This window comes from Canis aureus, chromosome 16, assembly GCF_053574225.1.
Source record: "Canis aureus isolate CA01 chromosome 16, VMU_Caureus_v.1.0, whole genome shotgun sequence".
NCBI lineage: Eukaryota > Metazoa > Chordata > Mammalia > Carnivora > Canidae > Canis > Canis aureus.
Window position 1 is genome coordinate 28,019,569 of NC_135626.1, and position 17,881 is coordinate 28,037,449.

A 17,881-nucleotide genomic window follows, 5' to 3' on the forward strand; every position below is an offset into this window, starting at 1 on the left:
GCTTGCCATGAAACTCTACCCCAACCAACACCTGGTTTCTACTGTAGCAAGTATCATCCCCTCCTTCAGTCAATCTACTTACCTCCTCTTCCCTTCCCTAATAATAATATTTGCTTGGCATTTCACAGTACACAGTGCACCTCTACATATGCTTATTTAGTAACCAGTAGGAGTTTATTGAGCATATACTAGGTGTCCAGCCAGTGCTGGGCATTTTAAGGGACACAGAATAAGTATGAATCATCCTTGTCACTGAGAGGCTTATGGTCTAGTAGTAGGGGTAGGAGGAGTGGGGGCAGCAGTTCTCTTACATGTGGGTCAATCAACTTAAGTTAGTAAATAGGTCAGGTAATGTAGCAGCAAGCATGTTGAAGAGTCAGAGGCCAAGGGCTTGAGTGGGGAGAATTAGCTCGCTAAAATGATATGGATTGTCTCCTAGATGCTATAGATTTAGTTCCTTCGTGTATGAAGTGAAAGTGATGATGCTTATGTGTCCACCTATCAGGGCACCTATCAGTGAGGATGAAACTAAGTAACAGAAAAGCAAAAAGACTTGAAAATTGGGAGTTCTTGAATATATATGTACACGATTTGACTGTGTGGTGGAGAGAAGGGGAGAGCAGTCAGTGTATATTGATGTACACTGGAAGGAGTGAAGAGATAGTTCTTAGATATGGCCTTGAGGAGGATAGGGTGGTTCAGAGGGGTGGAGCAGAGGGTAGGACCATGAACAAAGGTTCTGAGGCTGGACTATGAACCTGACTAAGGGCTGCCCTGGCTTCCAGTTGGTGTTCACTTGCAGGTACCTTATTCTTATTGGTTTGTTTGGTCACCTAGGCCTTTTCCTCTCATCAAACTAGTATTTATTGAACTTTGTGCTCAGTCTGATTTTCTAGTGGGGCAAGTGAGATACACCCGTCCCACCCAGGTACCACCCTGCAGATGTAGTAAAGCAAGCCAGGGAATAACAAAGTCTTGGGAACACTGCTTAGGGCGTGGGCTACTCTGTAGCCCCAGAGCTCATGAGGCAGCCCCCACTCCCACAGTTTCTCTGCTTTTCTGTCCCTGCCGCAGCTGGAAGCCTGTGGCAGAATACATCGACCAGCAGTTTGAGCAGTATTTCCGAGACGAGAGTGGCCTGAACCGCAAGAACATCCAAGACAACAGGGTGCACTGCTGCCTGTACTTCATCTCACCCTTCGGCCACGGGTATGGTCCGAGCCTGAGGCTCCTGACACCACCAGGTGCTGCAAAGGGAACAGGCTGAGAGCACCAGGGCAGGGCTGCCACCAGCAGGTGGTCACAGATTCCTGTTCCCCAGGCTCCGGCCACTGGATGTTGAATTCATGAAGGCCCTGCATCAGCGGGTTAACATCGTGCCTATCTTGGCTAAGGCGGACACACTGACACCTCCTGAAGTGGAGCGCAAGAAACGCAAAGTGAGGGAAGCTGGTGGGGGGAGGGGAGCAGGTGGGCTTCTGGAAAGGATGGGGTCGCCAAAACTGTGGGCCCCTCATGTGTTTGTCAGATCCGAGAGGAGATTGAGCGGTTTGGAATCAAGGTCTATCAGTTCCCCGACTGTGACTCTGATGAGGATGAGGACTTCAAATTACAGGACCAAGCCCTAAAGGTGGGGCCAGCCCAGGGCATCCCTTTTCCATTTTGTTTCTTCTGGGCAGAAGAGGGAAGTCGAATTCTATTTAAGGGGTGGGAGAGGAACCTGGTTTCCTAGAGTGAAGCAGAGAAAATAAAGATGGAAAGGAACAGGTAAGAATGGGGGGTACTGACAGGCCCTCCCCCCACTTCTTCCAGGAAAGCATCCCATTTGCTGTAATTGGCAGCAACACTGTGGTAGAGGCCAGAGGGCGGCGTGTTCGGGGCCGGCTCTACCCCTGGGGCATCGTGGAAGGTAAAGCACTGAGCTTGCGACCAGGGAGTCTCCTTGCCCTCAGTGGCTCTCCCCATGCTTCTGGCTGACCCCTAGCCTTGCCATGCAGTGGAAAACCCAGGACACTGCGACTTTGTGAAGCTGAGGACAATGCTGGTGCGTACTCATATGCAGGACCTGAAGGATGTGACGCGGGAGACACATTATGAGAACTATCGGGCACAGTGCATCCAGAGCATGACTCGCCTGGTGGTGAAAGAAAGGAATCGCAAGTATGGCTAGCAGCCAGGACAGAGCTGGCCGGGAGGGGGTCCCAAGCACAGCCTTGGATGAGAGAAAGCCCTTCCTTTGTTCTTCTACAGGCCCTGGACTCAATCCAAGCAGGTGCCAGGGTCCCCCTAGCCTTACCAAGCCCCCTTTCCCATTCCCTTTAGCAAACTGACTCGAGAGAGTGGTACTGACTTCCCCATCCCTGCTGTCCCACCAGGGACAGATCCAGAAACAGAGAGGCTGATCCGAGAGAAAGATGAGGAGGTGAGAGCAGTATGGGGTGGTAGGGATTGACAGTATGGAGGGTCCCTGCTTAATTATAAACGTTCAGTATTTCTTGGTTTGGGAATAGGAAGATCCCTGGCCCTGGTACCTTCCTGGGTCCTGGATTGGTGGATTGATTGTTCTACCTGGGTCTCCATCACATATCTGGACTACCATGCCCATGCCCAGGCTAAGGGATAAGAGTTTGGGGGCACTCCCCTAACACTGTAGGACTCTCTAAAAGGCCCCATTTTGCTATGTGTGCCTGTTCCAGCTGCGGCGGATGCAGGAGATGCTGCACAAAATCCAAAGACAGATGAAGGAGACCCATTAGTTTTCAATCCTGGATATTTAAATCTCCTCTTTGTCCTGCCCAATGCCGGCCCCTCCCAGCACCAGCTCTGCTCAGTCCCCTGCAGCTACTGCCACTTCGCCTTACATCCCTGCTGCCTCCCCAGAGACTCAGAGGAAATAAAGTTTAAGAAATCTATAGCTGCCTTCTGGTGTCACTGTATCTTTACCACCTCCTGGGGACCAAGAATATCCTAGGACCCACTTTTGAAAGGGTGCTGAAGTCTGGCTTTTAAGTAGGAAAGGGGGAAAAGGGGAAACTTTTCCTCTTCTATGCCAGGGTTCAGTCTCTGCCTAGGATCCAAACTGGCCTCTCCATGGTACTGACCACATCTATCCTGCCCCTCTTATCTGGGGCCCGATCCTCTCTCCCATCTTTTCCATATACAGAATTTTCAATTCTATAGAAGCTTTGGATCTAATATCTGCTCTTGGTAAAACATGGTATTACCTACATGCAGCTTCCTGACTTCCTATTTCCCCTGATTTGGGGAAGGGTATATACAGAATTAAGCTCTGCATTCTAGGAAGCCTGTAATAGAGAGCCCTGAACAAATAGTGAAACCTTTGTGATCATCCAACACTATAGTAAGTGTTGGAAATGAGCAAAGTACAATCGCTGCCCTGGAAGAGCTCAATATTCCTGTAACAAATATAAAGCATCTGCGAGGTTGCTGGAGTCAAAGCTGTGAACACGGGCAAAGTTCCTGTTTTGCTGGAATTTCCCAGCTGTAGTAAAGTTCCAATGTTCAGTAAACAGACACGTGAAGACATCTTGGCCCCGGGGCTTGGTATTCAAAGCCTTCAGGCCAGCTCCCCAAGTGAAGCTAGCTGTTCCACGCTAGCGATTCAACGGTTCTCCATTGCTGCCGCGTTGGTGGTATCGCAAGGCCACGGCGACCTCCAGCGGCCACCGTCCGCCACGCTGCCCGCTCTGGTTCCCCAGAGGGGAGAGAGGAAGGGAGGAGCGAAGAGCGGAGTCCTGTTCCCACTCTCTTTACCGACTAAGAGGTGGCAGCTGGCTAGTGGTAATCTGAGGCCCAGATTAGGGCTGACGGCACCACGCAGGTCCTGAAGGACAGCAGGGTCGGTTCGCTGATGCGAAGTAAGGGTTGGAAGAACCCGTCACGACGCAGAAGAGAGGACGCCCTCCCGCCTCCAGTCGAAGATCGAAGACCGAAGACACAGCCTCGCGCCCAGGCCTCCCTCCTTCTCAGCCTGCGGGGTCCTTTCTCTCCGGGTTTGGGACGAGATGGTCGCAGCGAAACCAAAACTGGAAATGGATAAACAGGTGCCACCGGGGACCTTTTTGAGAACTACACCCCAGGCGTGGTCGTCGCCGGAAGTGGCTGTGAGGCCTGTGCCCCTGCAAGGCCCCGCCTCTAACTGCGCTACCAGTAGGCGACAGCCACCCCCACTTCCGGCCCCTGGAACTTCATCCAGCAACCCCCCTTTTGCTGCTCTCTCATTGGCTGCCGCAGGGACGCGCTGTGATTTCCCATTGGTCGAGCCTCCTCTCCGGGCCGTGCCTCCTCCTTCCAGGTACTGTCTTGTCTTCCGTCACCCGATAGGCTAAAGGCTGGGAGGGCGTCTGCCCAACTGGACCAATGAGCGGAGTGAAGAGTGAGGGCGGCGGCTGCGTGGCGGGGGCAGGGAGGGACTTGGTGTGGCTATTGGCCAGGGCGGGCACAGACCAGAGATACGATTGGTTGGGGAAAGAGGCACTGTGGTGGGGTCGAAGCTGCGCGGCCTCGGCAGCTGGGGAGACGGAAGTGGTGAGAGCGCGGCCTCGGAGGGTCGGGCGGACGCCGCCTGGGTGAGTCACCGTGCCCCGTGCACTGCCAGTCTGGGAACCGCAACGACCGCATCTTGCCCCGCCCCTCCTCAGCCCCTCCGGCTTACATGGGCCCCGCCCTCTGTCATTCGGGGCCCCGCCTCCGAATCTTTAGGCTCCGCCTCTAGAACCTGGACACCTGGGCTCTCCTGCCAGCCTGGCCCGCCCCCCGGGACCAGATCCCCTTGGTCCGGGAGCCCTGGGCATCCCAGGCCTGGTCCTTGTCCCTCCTTCCCTCTTTCCATTTCCCTGAGGCTGCGTGCCAGTGGGCGGTGAGGTAGCACCTTTGGTCTGCTTTTTGCTGGCTCCCCCGCGAGGAAGGGTGGGCTGTGATCAGGAAGGCGGGAAGGCCGGCAGGACCACAGATGGAAGCTTTTATCCCCGCAGCCTTCTGCAGGGCGCTGCTGGACCGTTCCTGAGCTCGGATAGCGGGCATGAGGGAAAGTGTCAGTAAAACCTGGGCCTGGCTTCCTAAGTGGGCCAAGGAGGCCTATCCTGAATTTCTGTTGCTTGGGCCCAACTGACAGGTATTGTTCTGAGGCCTGGGCTGGCCTGATACTGTCACTGTAGTGTGGCCTCCTCCCACATACCTGCTTCCCACTTGGTGTCATATACGTTCAACAGGACCTATTCAGTCCTGCTGCCCAAAGGCATTCTGCTCACAGGTTGTGGTTCCCTCCCTCTTGTCCTCTGCTCTGGACTCTGCCCCCAGTAAACAGGTCAGGTGGGTGCTACTCCCAGACTTAGAGGCTGGCAGAGCATTCCTGTGGATTCATGTCCCTCCAAGGCCAGAAGTAAGTCCTGGTTGGGCAGCCTCTCTTTTCAGAGTTGGCAGTCTTGCTTTCCCCAAAAAAACAGTGTTTGGAGTGTTCTTCTCTTTCTGGTCTGGAAATCAGGACTCTTTGAGTTCTGAATAATCTTGGATGACACTCATTCCTGCCCCAGAACTTTGTGGCCGACTCCATGCCCTGCAGAATTACTTGTTGCCTTCTTCCCATGTAGCTCACATTGCCTCTGTCTGGCATGGGGACTTGTGGAGAGGCTGGATTCTCTGTGAAATTCTCTGTAGAGGTTAGGAGTAGATGTGTGTCCTTTGCTGATTCTAAGGTAATGTTAATGGTGCTCTTTAATCTTATGTTTCTCTGTTTTCTTATAGTAAGAAGCAGGCAGCCAGGACCCTCACCACAGTAGAATGGTGAGTATTCTCTTTCTTCAGACCCTTGTGATTTCTGTAATCTTTCTTTCTCTGTGAAGCTGCCCTGCCCCTCCTGGACCTTGAGCTCCATGCTACTCTGTTCAGCCTCTAAATAAGTTCATCTGTCCTGGAAATAAATTAGGGTTTCTTTAGATTGCAAAACACCAACCAGTATACAGCATTGGGACAGGAAGCCTCTGGAAGTCTTTTCTTGCACGTGCTATGTATGCCATACCTTCCTGATACTCCCACTGGCTCTCTTAACCTTTCATAATGGCCCTTCTCTTGCTTTTTTGGGGGGGGTCCCTGGTGGAAGCTCTCTGCTCTGGTCTGGAAAACCAGGCCTCCTTTATCTCAAGATTTTCCTACTTCCCAGTGGGCTTCTTGAATGTTGTTGGTGCTGTATCAGGAGTGACTCCACCAAAACAGTGAGGCTTCTCCAGCTCTAAGATACCGCTTCTTTTAAGCTACTGCACTCAATACCTCACTGGATATATAGCAGGATAGCAGCCTCAAGGTGCCCAGAATATCAACTGGGTTGGTACAGGGGATGGGAATGAGGGGGATAATGATTCTGTCCACCTTCTGAAATACCATTCTGTCACCTCAGGTGAATTCAGGGAACTCCTTACTTAACCCCCGAGAACTAGGAGGAGGAAGCAGTGAGAGAAAAAGAGAGTGGAGAGTTGCAGGCCCTGGCCCATACCAGGCCCTTGCTCTGGCTGTATCTTTTCCGTTTCTTCATGTGTCCCTTGTGCAGGTTAAGGAATTCAGTTGGTGAGAGGACTCTCTCCTTCCTTCCATAGGCATGTGGGGATGTGGTTCTGGTCTTGTCCTAGAAAGCCTCCTGGTCTTGGTCCCCACCAACTGGTGGCCGCTTTCCTTTTTCTCCTCTGCGACACTCCAAAAAGACCATGGGCTTCCTTGTTAGCCTACTCTAATTTTGAATCCTCACATCACCGCTTAAATAGCTTAGGTAAATTGTATATTTTCTTTCTGTGCCTGACCTTTCACCAGCAAAAAAGGATAAAGCTTAATTCTTGGGGAGTTGAAAGGTTTTAGTGATGTAATGTTTGAAACATGCCTGGCTCATAGTAGATGCTTAATACAAAGTCAGGTTTTCTCCTATATCCCCTTGTCCCCCAAAGCCCTGGTTTCTGAAAGTTTCCAGGCATACGAAGCATGGGGTTCCAACCAGTTCCTTCTGTGACTCTTGGTGACACTTTGAGCCTCACTGCTCCTTATTCCTTGGCCCTCTACCGTACCCCCTCTATACCCTACTCTTGGGTTTCGGGTTTTGTTTTTGCATAGCTCCATAGTTTTAGTTTTCTCTTTCTCAGCCTAAAAAAATTATTCTCCAAGAAAGATGTTCTTACCCAGACATCAGAGGATGTGAAACAAGGGGAAGATGGAGCTGACGGAGTAGGGTTGGGTGGGGGCCTTGGAATAAAAACACTCAGAGAACTCCCCTTTCAGGAGTGTGGAGCGACCAAGCTGGCAAAGACCAGTGTCCGATCTACGGGGCAAAAAAGGGAGTGAATTTAGTGACGTCAAGGGGTTGGAGGATAAGGACACTGATGGACAGGGGTATGGTGGGTGGTGGTTTTGTAGGGAAGGGAGGAAGCCTTGAAACTGTAGGTGAGCTTTACCTTGGGAATTCGGAACAGGTACTGGGGGAACTCAGAGTGGGGAGGGCATGGGGACAGGGTGTGAAAAGGGAGTTGTGGGATGGCTCACCCGGGAAATATGGGAAATGAAAAGATGTAGGAGGTCTTGCCTTACCCTCTCACGCGGTCTGGGGGCAGTCCCACAGCGTCCCCGGAGGACGCCCTCGCACCGGGTGGAGGGGCCGCGAGGAGGGAGGAGTCTGGAGCCGTGGGCGGGGCCGCGAGATCCGCCCCACACCCCCGCCCTCCCCGTGCGGCCTGGGGCGCTCCCCTCGCCTGGCTCCCCTCCCTTCCGCGCTCGTGCCTGAGGGCGGAGCCGGGCTCGCTCCATTGTGGAGAGGAGGGGAGAGGCGCGCGGGAGTCGCGCCGAGGCCCCGCAGCCAGGGATCTCGACTCCTGGCCGCCGCGGCTGCACCTGGCGGGCCCCGCAGCCGGGATGCGGCGGGCGCCCGGCACTGGCGGGCAGCGCAGCGGCTCCGGGGACATGTGCGCTGGCCCAGACCGCCCGCGACCATGAGCCTGACCGCCCGCGTCTCCTGCTCCATGCTCAGCTGCTTCGTAAGTGTTGGCCTGGCCGGCGGGGGCCCCGGGGGGTCCCAGTGCTTGCTGCACCCGCAGCCCCGCCCAGGGCCAGCCCTTGCGATTCCGAATTTTAGCCCATCCCCCTTCCCATTGCCCCTGCCAGGCAGCGGAGGGGGAATTCCCTTTTCTTTCTTGAACTTGCTTTCATCTTCGGGTGCCGGGGATGATGGAAAGCCCGGGGTGGAAATTCTGTGACCCATCTTGGCCCCGCCGCCGCTGCCCTTGACTGCAGATCTCCAGGCCCCGCCCTGCAGGGGTACATCCCTTTCCCTCCGCCTCTCCATCTTGGTCCCACCCGCCGCATCCTTGCTGGGGGATGTGGGATGTGGCTGCTCAGGGATGTTAGGGGGCCAGCTGGCTAGCACGGGATGTCTGAGCTGTTTCCCTGGCTCCAGTCCCCTCCCCCTTCCAGCACTCCATACCTCACCTGACACGCCAGTCTTTTCTCCTTGACTGTCCCCCAGACAGCCTCTCTTCTCCATCTTCCCTGCCTCTGCAGGGCTCCGTACCTCTGCATCATTCCCAGCCCTCCCCTCCTCCCCCCTCTGGCTTCGTGCTCCTTCCCAGCTTCCCCCATCTGTCCTCTCCTGTTCCCACCCCTCCCTCCTTACCCCACCCTCACCACCCCCGTAGCTGGCTGCCAGGCCTCCTCTCTCTCCCCTGGCCTTCCTTGGGTCTCCTGGCTTCTCCCAGGCCCGTGGATCCCCTCTTCACCCCTTCCTGGTGGTTGGGAGAGGAGTTACTTCTGCTTGCTATGGGTATTCCTTAGGAATTCCCCTCTCATCAGCAGGCAGGGCAGGTTGCTTGGCAGGTGATAGGGGCTCTTTAGCAGTGTGAACCTAACTGGAGGATAAGCTCGGGTTCCAAAACACATCCTCCTTTTGAAAGCATCCATGAAGGCCCTCTAGAGGCATGGGACTGAATCCCCCAACCCACTCCTCTTTGTCTCCTTCACCTATCCGATTGGAGTGTCTGTGGCCTTCGGTGCCTGCTTTCCCTCCTGTCTATAAGCAACATCTATACCTGGTTCCTTTTTCTCAGGGCAGCACTTCCTATTCCCACTTCTGTCTTACCCTCACTTTTTTTTTTTTTTTCTTTTTCTTAGTTTTCTCTCTTCCTCCATTTGGGAAATTTTGGGTCTATTTAGTTCTGCTGCTGTTTGACGAATACAGATTCCCAGTTCCTCTTTGGCTTAATAGGCTTCAGTACCCCCTCCACCTCACCCTCCTACCAAGCCTGGCCTCTTGTCCATCCTTTGGTGACCAAACCTTTATAAGTGTGTGTGGTGTGTATGTAGGTTTATTGAGGGGAGGGGAGCAGAATGAGGTCTAATGGGCCAAGTGGAGCCTGATGACTTAGGCCTGAAGCCTTCCCCACAGGGTGAGGAGGGGCCCCCCAGCCTGGAGTACATCCAAGCCAAGGATCTGTTTCCCCCCAAGGAACTAGTGAAAGAGGAGGAGAATCTGCAGGTAAGGAGGAGTTGGGGGCTCAGGGTGGGTGGAGCTCTCTGCTCAGTTAAAAACACCTTTCCCTCCCTCCCTTCAAACAACATCTCCAAGGGATCTAGTACTGGGGCTTTGGCTTCCTGTTTCCGGGTCTCTAGAGGGAGGGGAATCTGTGTATGTGCATTATGGAGCTTTGGCCCCAGGGAAGGAAAGGCAGCTTTCCTGTACGGCTGTTGCCTGGTGCCGCTACCGTGGAGAGGACTCTTCTGTTTTTCCTTGGCCCAACTTTTCCAGTGGGCATCCCACAGGTCAAGGTTGGGGAGGGGGATGGAGGGGTGACTTACTTCTGGACTGAAGGTCCCTCTGCCCCTCGACAGGTGCCCTTTGCAGTGCTGCAGGGTGAGGGAGTGGAGTTCCTGGGCCGGGCAGCCGATGCCCTAATTGCCATCTCCAACTACCGGCTGCATATCAAGTTCAAAGATTCTGTCATCAACGTGAGTTCCCGTCTTGTTCTCCCACACCCAAGGCAGAATCCCTGCCTGGTTCACAAGTGTGAGTGCTCCAGTGCTGGACTTGATCATGTCTCCAAAAAGTTGGGGTGCCCTTCTTTTCAATAACTTTTCATTTTCCTGCTTCCTTCTCCTAGCTATAGGTCTTTCTGCCTCTCTTATTCTTCCTTCTCCTCTTCTCTCTTTCCCTCACTCTGTTGCTCACCCTTGTAAGGGGTATAGCGGCATTGTTGGAAGAGTGCCAGTTCCCAACTGTGTGACCTTGGTTCGGTCACCCAACTGAGGCTCTATTTCCTCCCTCATAATTTGGTGTGAAAATATCTGCTCTGCAGGTTTCTCATGATTATTATTTAAGGTCGCATATGTAGAGGACCCAGCACAGTTATCAGGCACTTAACTGGCCCTCAGTAAATGTTGGTTTCCTTCCTCATATTGCTGCATCAGCATCTAGGCTGAGGTGGGCATGAGTGATGAGAGTGGGGATCTGAGCTTTAGTTTGCCTTTCCTCTGAAGGTCCCCCTCCGGATGATTGACAGCGTCGAGAGCCGTGATATGTTCCAGTTGCACATTGCCTGCAAGGACTCCAAAGTGGTGAGGTGAGAATAGTGTGGATGGACTCACATCCTCTGGCCCTAGTCTTACCCGGACCTCTCTGATATAGGGTTTTTCTGGAGCAAGAAGAAAAAATACTGCTTCCCTTTCCCCATTTGGGAGAAAATGTAGAAGCCCTGTCTAGGTTGGGAGGTCAATTTTACTAACCCACAGTATTTTGACCTGAGTAAATGCGGATAAAGCAGAGCTCGTGGAGTTATCATAGGGCTTAAATTGGATAATGAATGTGAATGCACCTAGGATTGGCATAGAGCACTCACATTATTGTTGGTTCATTTATTAATTCACTTAACATTTATTGAGCAGTCTACTCTATGGCAGACTGTTATAGGCACTGGGGATACAGCAAGAACTAATAGAAAAATTTCCTGTCTTCATGGAGCTTATATTCCAATGGGTAGATGGCAGCAGTAAATAATGAGTAAAATATGTTAAATGATAGTAAGTGTAAAGGTGAAAAATAAAGCAGGAAGGGGGATATGGAGTGCTATGGGGGTAAAGGTTGTAGCTCTAAACAATAGTATCAGAGAAGATTGCACTGACATTTGAGTCAAGACCTGAAGTGACCATGTGGTATTTGAGTGAAGAGGGTGCCAGACAGAAAGAACAGTGAGTGCAAAGGCCCTGAGGTAGGTGTTATGCCTAGTGTATTAGAAGAATAGCAAAGTGGCTAGTGTAGCTGGAGTGGAGTGCAGGTAGGTTATAAGATCTGAGAGGTAAGGGGGATGTCAGGGTGTCATAATGACAGGCTTTTACTTTGAGGGAAATGAGAAACCACTGCAGGGTTTTCAGCAAAGGAGAGATATGATCTGATTAATGTTTTATAGAATCCCTCTGGCTGCTATATTGAGAAGAGATACAAGGGGTTCAGGCGCAAAGACAAGGGCAAAAGCAGAAGGAATAGTTAAGAAGCTATTGTAGTTAGCCAAGTGAGAGAACACGGTGGCCTGGCTAGGGTTCAGATTGGTGGAAGTGTTTAGATTTTTGAAGGTAGAGATGACAGGATTTGCTGACAGATTGGATATGAGAGAAAGAAGAGTCTGGAATGACTCCAAAGAACATTAAAAGAGTGTCCAGCTTAGAGTCTGTCATGTACTCGGGTCTGTAGGGATTCAGAAGGAGAATCGCACTGGTCTTCCCTTCAAGGAGGTTGAGGTCTGGTTGCTAAAGGAAGATTCAACAGTGACAATTTGCTATGGAAAAACTTAGTTTAATGCTCTAAGCATATTAAGAATCAGGGAGGAAGGGGTCTGTAAAATGGAGTGGGCTGGGAAGGCTTCAAAGAAGAGGCGGTTCAGAGTATCAGTAGGATGTGGTTTGGCCCAGAGGAGGCGTTATCAAGTGGAGTGAAAAAATAGGGAGTCCGGAATGGTGTGAAAAGGACTTCCTGCCTGAAGCAGGAGTCATGAGAAAACATGGAGTAGCAGACATTCAGGGATGTGTAGCAGAGTTTAGATCTGATATAAGAAATGGTAGTGCCCCTTTAGAAGGGACAAGTATGTCCCAAGGACTAGAGTTCTTGGGAAAACAGTTGTCCAAAGGTAAGTTCTCTTGGGTGTTGGCCAGTGTCCCTGGCCCTCCCCAGGGACTCCATGCCTTACCTCCTGTTTTATTTATTTATTTATTATTATTATTTTTTCTTACCTCCTGTTTTAAAGCAAGCCTCTCCCCGCAGCCTTCTTGTGGCCTTGTTTTTGACCCTCATGGCCCCAATGGAAACCTGCCTCTTGTCTCACTCTGTGGCTTCTTGCCTGGCAGGTGCCACTTCTCTACCTTCAAGCAGTGCCAAGAGTGGCTCTCACGGCTAAGCCGGGCCACGGCAAGACCTGCCAAGCCTGAAGACCTCTTTGCCTTCGCCTACCATGCCTGGTGCCTGGGCCTGACTGAGGAGGACCAGCATACCCACCTGTGTCAGCCAGGTAAGGCCAGGCTGTTTTATTTGGGAGACTTCATCTCTCTTGGTTCTTAACCCTCTTCCACCCATGGACATGGTGCACTTGGATGCTGACAGGCAGGCATGGGGACTGTGTTGCAGGAGAGCACATACGATGTCGGCAGGAGGCTGAGCTCACGAGGATGGGCTTTGATCTGCAGAATGTCTGGAGAGTCTCCCACATCAACAGCAACTACAAGTGAGAGGGCAGGGGGTGGAGAACCAAAATACCAATCCAGACTTAGACCTTGCGGGGCATAGGCCCTGGTTCTGTAAGATAGGATTCCTGGTCTCTCTTCCCACAAAGCCATCCCTGGGGATCTTGTTATTACAAGTCTTGGATCACACTTGGTGACCCCATCTGGTTTCTCCGCAGATTGTGCCCCAGTTACCCCCAGAAGCTGCTGGTTCCTGTGTGGATCACAGACAAAGAGCTGGAGAACGTAGCTACCTTCCGCTCCTGGAAGCGGATCCCTGTGGTTGTGTATAGGTGAGGGGTAGGGGATAGGAAGTAGGGAGGACACTTTTTATGCAATAATAGTCAGAAGTGGAGATTTTGCCTGGTTGACTGGGAATTGACATCCTGCAGGAAATGAAATAATTTCAAATCAAAAACTGCCACAGCTTTTTTCTTTTAAAGATGAGGCTTTGGGAGATCACTTTACTTTTTTTTGGAGAATGTGTGTTTGTGTGTGTGTGTGTGTGTGTGTGTGTAAAATGTTGCATTAACGTGTGTACAATGTTGTGTGTGTAAATTGTTGCATTAGAGCAAGGATTGGCAAACGATTGCCTGTGAACCAAATCCAGCCTGTTTTATGTACAGCGCCTAGTGCTATGAATGGTTTTTAATTTTAAAAAATTTAATTAATTTAATTAATTAATTTTTTTTAAAGATTTTTATTTATTCATGAGAGAGAGAGAGAGGCAGAGATACAGGCAGAGAGGGAGAAGCAGGCTCCATGCAGGGAGCCTGACACGGGACTCGATCCTGGGTCTCCAGGATTAGGCCCTGGGCTGAAGTGGCACTAAACCGCTGAGCCACCCGGGCTGCCTGGTTTTTACATTTTTAAAGGGTTAGTTTTTTGGTTTTTGTTTTTAAACCAAGAAGAAAGAAGAATGTGTGACAGTGACATGTGAAGCTGAACATTTATTGTTTGTTTCTTTACTGAAAAAGCTTGCCAATCCCCTGCACTAGAACATTGTAGCTAAAATAGTGTGAGACAGACAGTAGCTATGGGGTTTGGAGCTGTTCTGCCCTGGGCTAAGGCTTGTTCTCCTGCTGGGTGTCTGTACCTGGAGCAGGTGTTGTGCAGATTTAAGAAGTCAGGGTCACCTTGGCAACACAGAGATCATTTGAGAAATGTGTAAACTATAAACTTTGTAAACTTTGTTTACAAAGACAGAACTTTGTAAACTATAAAGCCCTCTAGATATGTCAAGGGCTTTTGGTTGTTATTATTGTGACCTGGGTGAGCTGGTAGCCCCTGTTGGCTCTGGAGATCTTGGTCTGGCCTCCTGAGGCCTTGGTAGTAGGCCTGGGGCGGGGGTGGGGTGGGGTGGAGGGGGCTGCAAATGGCGAGGGCATGATGGTTTCTTCCATTTTGTCAGACACCTACGCAATGGAGCTGCAATCGCCCGCTGCAGCCAACCTGAGATCAGCTGGTGGGGCTGGCGCAATGCTGATGATGAGTACCTGGTCACGTCCATCGCTAAAGCCTGTGCTCTGGACCCGGGGACAAGGGCCACTGGGGGCCCCCTCAGCACTGGGAATAGTGATGCCAGTGAGGCATGTGACACTGACTTCGGTAAGGTATTGAGGGTGGTGCGGGCCCCCTGGAGAGCAGGTTCCCTCCTTGGCCTCATTGGCTTTCAGAGAGCCCCCAGTGAGAGGATGGGAAGAAGATGACTTAGGGTGCCAGTGTCTCTGCCCTTTGGGAGGCTGTGGGGGGACGAGGATCTCCAGTTGTAAGTTCTTTTCTTTAGAAAGAGAATGTTCCAGCGCAGGGTGAGGCTGGGCTGGCTGACCCAGGGTCTATTCCCTGCTGTGTGTTTAGATTCCTCCTTGACTGCATGTTCTGGAGTGGAGAGCACAGCAGCCACCCAGAAGTTGCTGATCCTGGATGCTCGATCCTACACAGCGGCAGTGGCCAACCGGGCCAAGGGTGGAGGCTGTGAGTGCGAAGGTATCGCCATTAGCCCAGTGTCTGTAACCTGTCTGTGCTCTCGGTAGCTTGAGTGAGGAAGGGCCCGGGGGCAATTTGCATAGTGGAAAGAGCCAAACAAACTTGGCTTGGAATCAGGACTCTGCCACTTAACTATTGATGACTCCTTTGCTTGATCTGTCCAAATATTATTGTCTTATCTGTAGAATGGGGATGATAATAAAAATTATGGGCATAGCGCAGCTACTATATATTGAGAGCTTACTATATGTCCTCATTACTGGTAGTACCGTGACTATCATTTGTCAGTAATATCCTTATTATTGTTAGTGTATGGCACCTGAGCATCCAGAGCAAAGTGGTCTGCCCTGCTTGGGAAGCCTGGCTCACAGGGACCACTCTTGTCCTGGATGCTTGTTTCTAGGACATGTTCTTACGCTGTACCCTCCTCTGTATGTCTACAGAATACTACCCGAATTGTGAGGTCGTGTTCATGGGAATGGCCAACATCCATGCCATCCGGAACAGCTTCCAGTACCTCCGGGCTGTGTGTAGCCAGATGCCTGATCCCAGCAAGTAAGGTGGTCCCTACCTGCCCCCAGTTCCATCTTCACTCGTCTTGTCTTCACTCAGTTCTTCTAGTTCTTACAAGAGGAGATAGGGAGATGGGAAGTGTGGAGGTACAGGAGACCTGAGGGCCTGTTGCAGTGGGCCAGTTCTAAGAGCACTTCTTCTGCTTCTCAGCCAGCACTTTGGAATAGCCACAGTACACTGAGTTTCTTTGGTTTGTCCTACCTAAAGAACACAGAGAACTGGGGAAAGAAAGGATGGCTCAATGTACATGTGATGCTTCCCATTCCTCGCTCAGTCCTCAGTCTCTTGAGTGCCTCAGGTCTTGTCTTCTTTACCTTCCTGCCAGATATCTCCTGGCAGAAAGGCCATGGCTGGACCTCCTGGCTTCAGCCCTCACTAGGGACATCATTAGGAGAGGCTGGCTGTGGGTGGTAGAGAGACCATTGGAGCCTTAGCGCCCTTGGGGACAGACTCAATTTCTGCTCTCGTGTAGCTGGTTGTCGGCCCTGGAGAGCACCAAATGGCTGCAGCACTTGTCGGTGATGCTCAAGGCAGCTGTGCTTGTGGCTAATACCGTAGACCGGGAAGGCCGGCCTGTGCTCGTGCACTGCTCTGACGGCTGGGACCGGACGCCACAAATCGTTGCCCTGGCCAAAATATTGCTGGACCCATACTACAGGACGCTGGAGGTATTGAATGGAGTTGGGTGGGAAAGAACAGAGGGAAAGGAGGTGGGGAAGGTGTTGGGCCCTCAGAATCGGTCTTGGGGATCTTTCAGTAGGGGACATTGGTGGCTTTGAGTCTTCTAGCATCAGTTCTGCCCTCCTCTGAAGCTACCAGCTCTCTGCTTTGGGCATCCCCTAGGGAGTAGCACGCTAGCCTTTCCAGAAAGGCCCTATACTTATCCCCTTTTCTGCAGGGCTTCCAAGTTTTAGTAGAGTCTGACTGGCTGGATTTTGGTCACAAGTTTGGAGATCGCTGCGGCCACCAGGAGAATGCAGAGGACCAAAATGAGCAATGCCCTGTGTTCTTGCAGTGGCTTGATTCTGTTCATCAGTTGCTCAAGCAGTTTCCCTGCCTGTTTGAGTTTAATGAAGCATTCCTGGTGAGTTCTGAAGCCTGTGACCAGGGTCGGGGTGGGGGCGGAGGAAGGCGGCCCAGGCTCCCAGGTGCAAACTGTCTTGGCCCTCTAGGTAAAACTGGTGCAGCACACGTACTCCTGCCTCTATGGCACATTCTTGGCCAACAACCCCTGTGAACGAGAGAAGCGCAACATCTATAAGCGGACCTGCTCTGTGTGGGCTCTCCTGCGAGCTGGCAATAAGAACTTTCATAACTTCCTCTACACACCAGGCTCAGACATGGTAAGTCTTGTCCTGTAGGTGCTGCTTGGAGACCTGCAGGGAGAATGGGCTGAATCAGTGGGAGAGAAGGCAGGCTTAGAGAAGGAAGAGGGACCTGGAACAGCTCACAAGACACTAGCACGGGGCTGCTTCCCTAGGTCCTGCATCCTGTGTGTCACGTCCGGGCCCTGCACCTCTGGACAGCTGTTTATTTGCCAGCATCATCTCCATGTACACTTGGGGAGGAGACCATGGATCTTTACCTTTCCCCGGTGGCTCAGAGCCAGGAGTTTTCTGGCCGCTCTCTGGACAGGTAAGAAGAGTCCTTCTTGCTCTCTCCTCCTCTCCACCAGGAAGGCAATGGTTGCTTTGTGCCTAACCTAATATTCTCCATCTTTTATGAGATATTTAAAGACTTTTTTTTTTTTTTTAGATTTTGTTTATTTATTCATGACAGATATATATATATATATATATATATAGAGAGAGAGAGAGAGAGAGGGAGGGAGAGAGGGAGAGAGAGAGAGGCAGAGACACAGGCAGAGGGAGAAGCAGGCTCCATGCCGGGAGCCCGACACGGGATTCGATCCCGGGACTCCAGGATCATGTCCTGAGCCAAAGGCAGCAGGTGCTAAACCGCTGAGCCACCCAGGGATCCCCTTTTATCAGATATTTAAAAGCAACTTCTTGCCTCAGTTGAAGGAGAAACTTGGCTCAGGACTTGTGCACTCTGTGTGTTTTCAAGGTCCTCTCTTAAGATAAGATTGGTTACCTTCTTTTCTGGAGCTGCTATCCTATGTGTCATAGCCAGCAGGGGAGAGGAGAACAAAATAGAAAGGACTATTTCAGGAAGGTTTGTGGGAATGGTCTTGATTTAGGTATACTGATAGAAGACATTGGGGTACTTGACTATCTTAGTAGTGACCTTTGCTATGTGCACCAATAGCTTCCAGAAGCATCTGATTCTCAGGGAAGTGGGTTCCCAGAAGGGGGTGGCCTTCATATTCTCCCTCAGAAAAACACCAGAATTGAAAGGCAGACATAAAAATTAATCTTCTGACTAATATTTGGGGGTATTAGAATGAGTATTGGTTAAAGAGTAATGCATGTTCCTATTTTTAAAAAGGCTGAACAATGTAAAAGTAGAAAATGAAAGTCTGGGGTGCTTGGGTGGCTGAGTGGTTGAGCATATGCCTTTGGCTCAGGTCCTGAGGTCCTGAGATTGAGTCCCATATCAGGCTCCCTGTAGGGAG

General features: G+C 51.4%; 2 protein-coding genes and 1 long non-coding RNA gene across 15 annotated transcripts in view; 2 read left to right on the top strand and 1 right to left on the bottom strand.

Moving 5' to 3' along the window:
- SEPTIN4 (septin 4) overlaps positions 1-2,912 on the top strand; it is a 23,765-nt gene extending 20,853 nt beyond the window's left edge. For 6 of the 8 annotated variants that reach the window (XM_077852506.1, XM_077852510.1, XM_077852512.1 and 3 more), the window contains 7 exons: positions 1,075-1,209; positions 1,322-1,439; positions 1,529-1,630; positions 1,813-1,909; positions 1,998-2,160; positions 2,323-2,422; positions 2,697-2,912. In XM_077852506.1, coding sequence (XP_077708632.1) covers positions 1,075-1,209; positions 1,322-1,439; positions 1,529-1,630; positions 1,813-1,909; positions 1,998-2,160; positions 2,323-2,422; positions 2,697-2,756 — 775 coding nt within the window. In that variant the 3' untranslated portion in view covers positions 2,757-2,912. Of the gene's footprint in view, positions 1-1,074; positions 1,210-1,321; positions 1,440-1,528; positions 1,631-1,812; positions 1,910-1,997; positions 2,161-2,322; positions 2,423-2,696 lie in introns of those variants that run through there. The other 2 variants (XM_077852507.1, XR_013354310.1) reach the window with 2 other exon arrangements.
- LOC144286270 (uncharacterized) overlaps positions 153-17,881 on the bottom strand; it is a 26,881-nt gene continuing 9,152 nt past the window's right edge. Inside the window, exons 3-8 of one of the 3 annotated variants that reach the window (XR_013354312.1) lie at positions 16,574-16,682; positions 15,305-15,524; positions 9,841-12,743; positions 7,179-7,318; positions 4,892-5,022; positions 153-4,046 (exon numbers count right to left, since the gene is read on the bottom strand). This is a non-coding gene — a long non-coding RNA (uncharacterized LOC144286270). Of the gene's footprint in view, positions 4,047-4,891; positions 7,319-9,840; positions 12,744-15,304; positions 15,525-16,573; positions 16,683-17,881 lie in introns of all 3 variants that reach the window. The other 2 variants (XR_013354313.1, XR_013354311.1) reach the window with 2 other exon arrangements.
- Positions 3,723-17,881, top strand: part of MTMR4 (myotubularin related protein 4) — a 26,140-nt gene continuing 11,981 nt past the window's right edge. The window contains exons 1-15 of one of the 4 annotated variants that reach the window (XM_077852503.1): positions 3,723-4,315; positions 5,764-5,802; positions 9,431-9,520; positions 9,874-9,990; positions 10,519-10,601; positions 12,376-12,536; positions 12,653-12,749; positions 12,927-13,040; positions 14,159-14,355; positions 14,605-14,733; positions 15,177-15,288; positions 15,779-15,974; positions 16,205-16,390; positions 16,479-16,649; positions 16,787-16,941. In XM_077852503.1, coding sequence (XP_077708629.1) covers positions 5,800-5,802; positions 9,431-9,520; positions 9,874-9,990; positions 10,519-10,601; positions 12,376-12,536; positions 12,653-12,749; positions 12,927-13,040; positions 14,159-14,355; positions 14,605-14,733; positions 15,177-15,288; positions 15,779-15,974; positions 16,205-16,390; positions 16,479-16,649; positions 16,787-16,941 — 1,811 coding nt within the window. In that variant the 5' untranslated portion in view covers positions 3,723-4,315; positions 5,764-5,799. Of the gene's footprint in view, positions 4,316-4,470; positions 4,590-5,382; positions 5,402-5,763; positions 5,803-7,812; positions 8,028-9,430; positions 9,521-9,873; positions 9,991-10,518; positions 10,602-12,375; positions 12,537-12,652; positions 12,750-12,926; positions 13,041-14,158; positions 14,356-14,604; positions 14,734-15,176; positions 15,289-15,778; positions 15,975-16,204; positions 16,391-16,478; positions 16,650-16,786; positions 16,942-17,881 lie in introns of those variants that run through there. The other 3 variants (XM_077852502.1, XM_077852505.1, XM_077852501.1) reach the window with 3 other exon arrangements.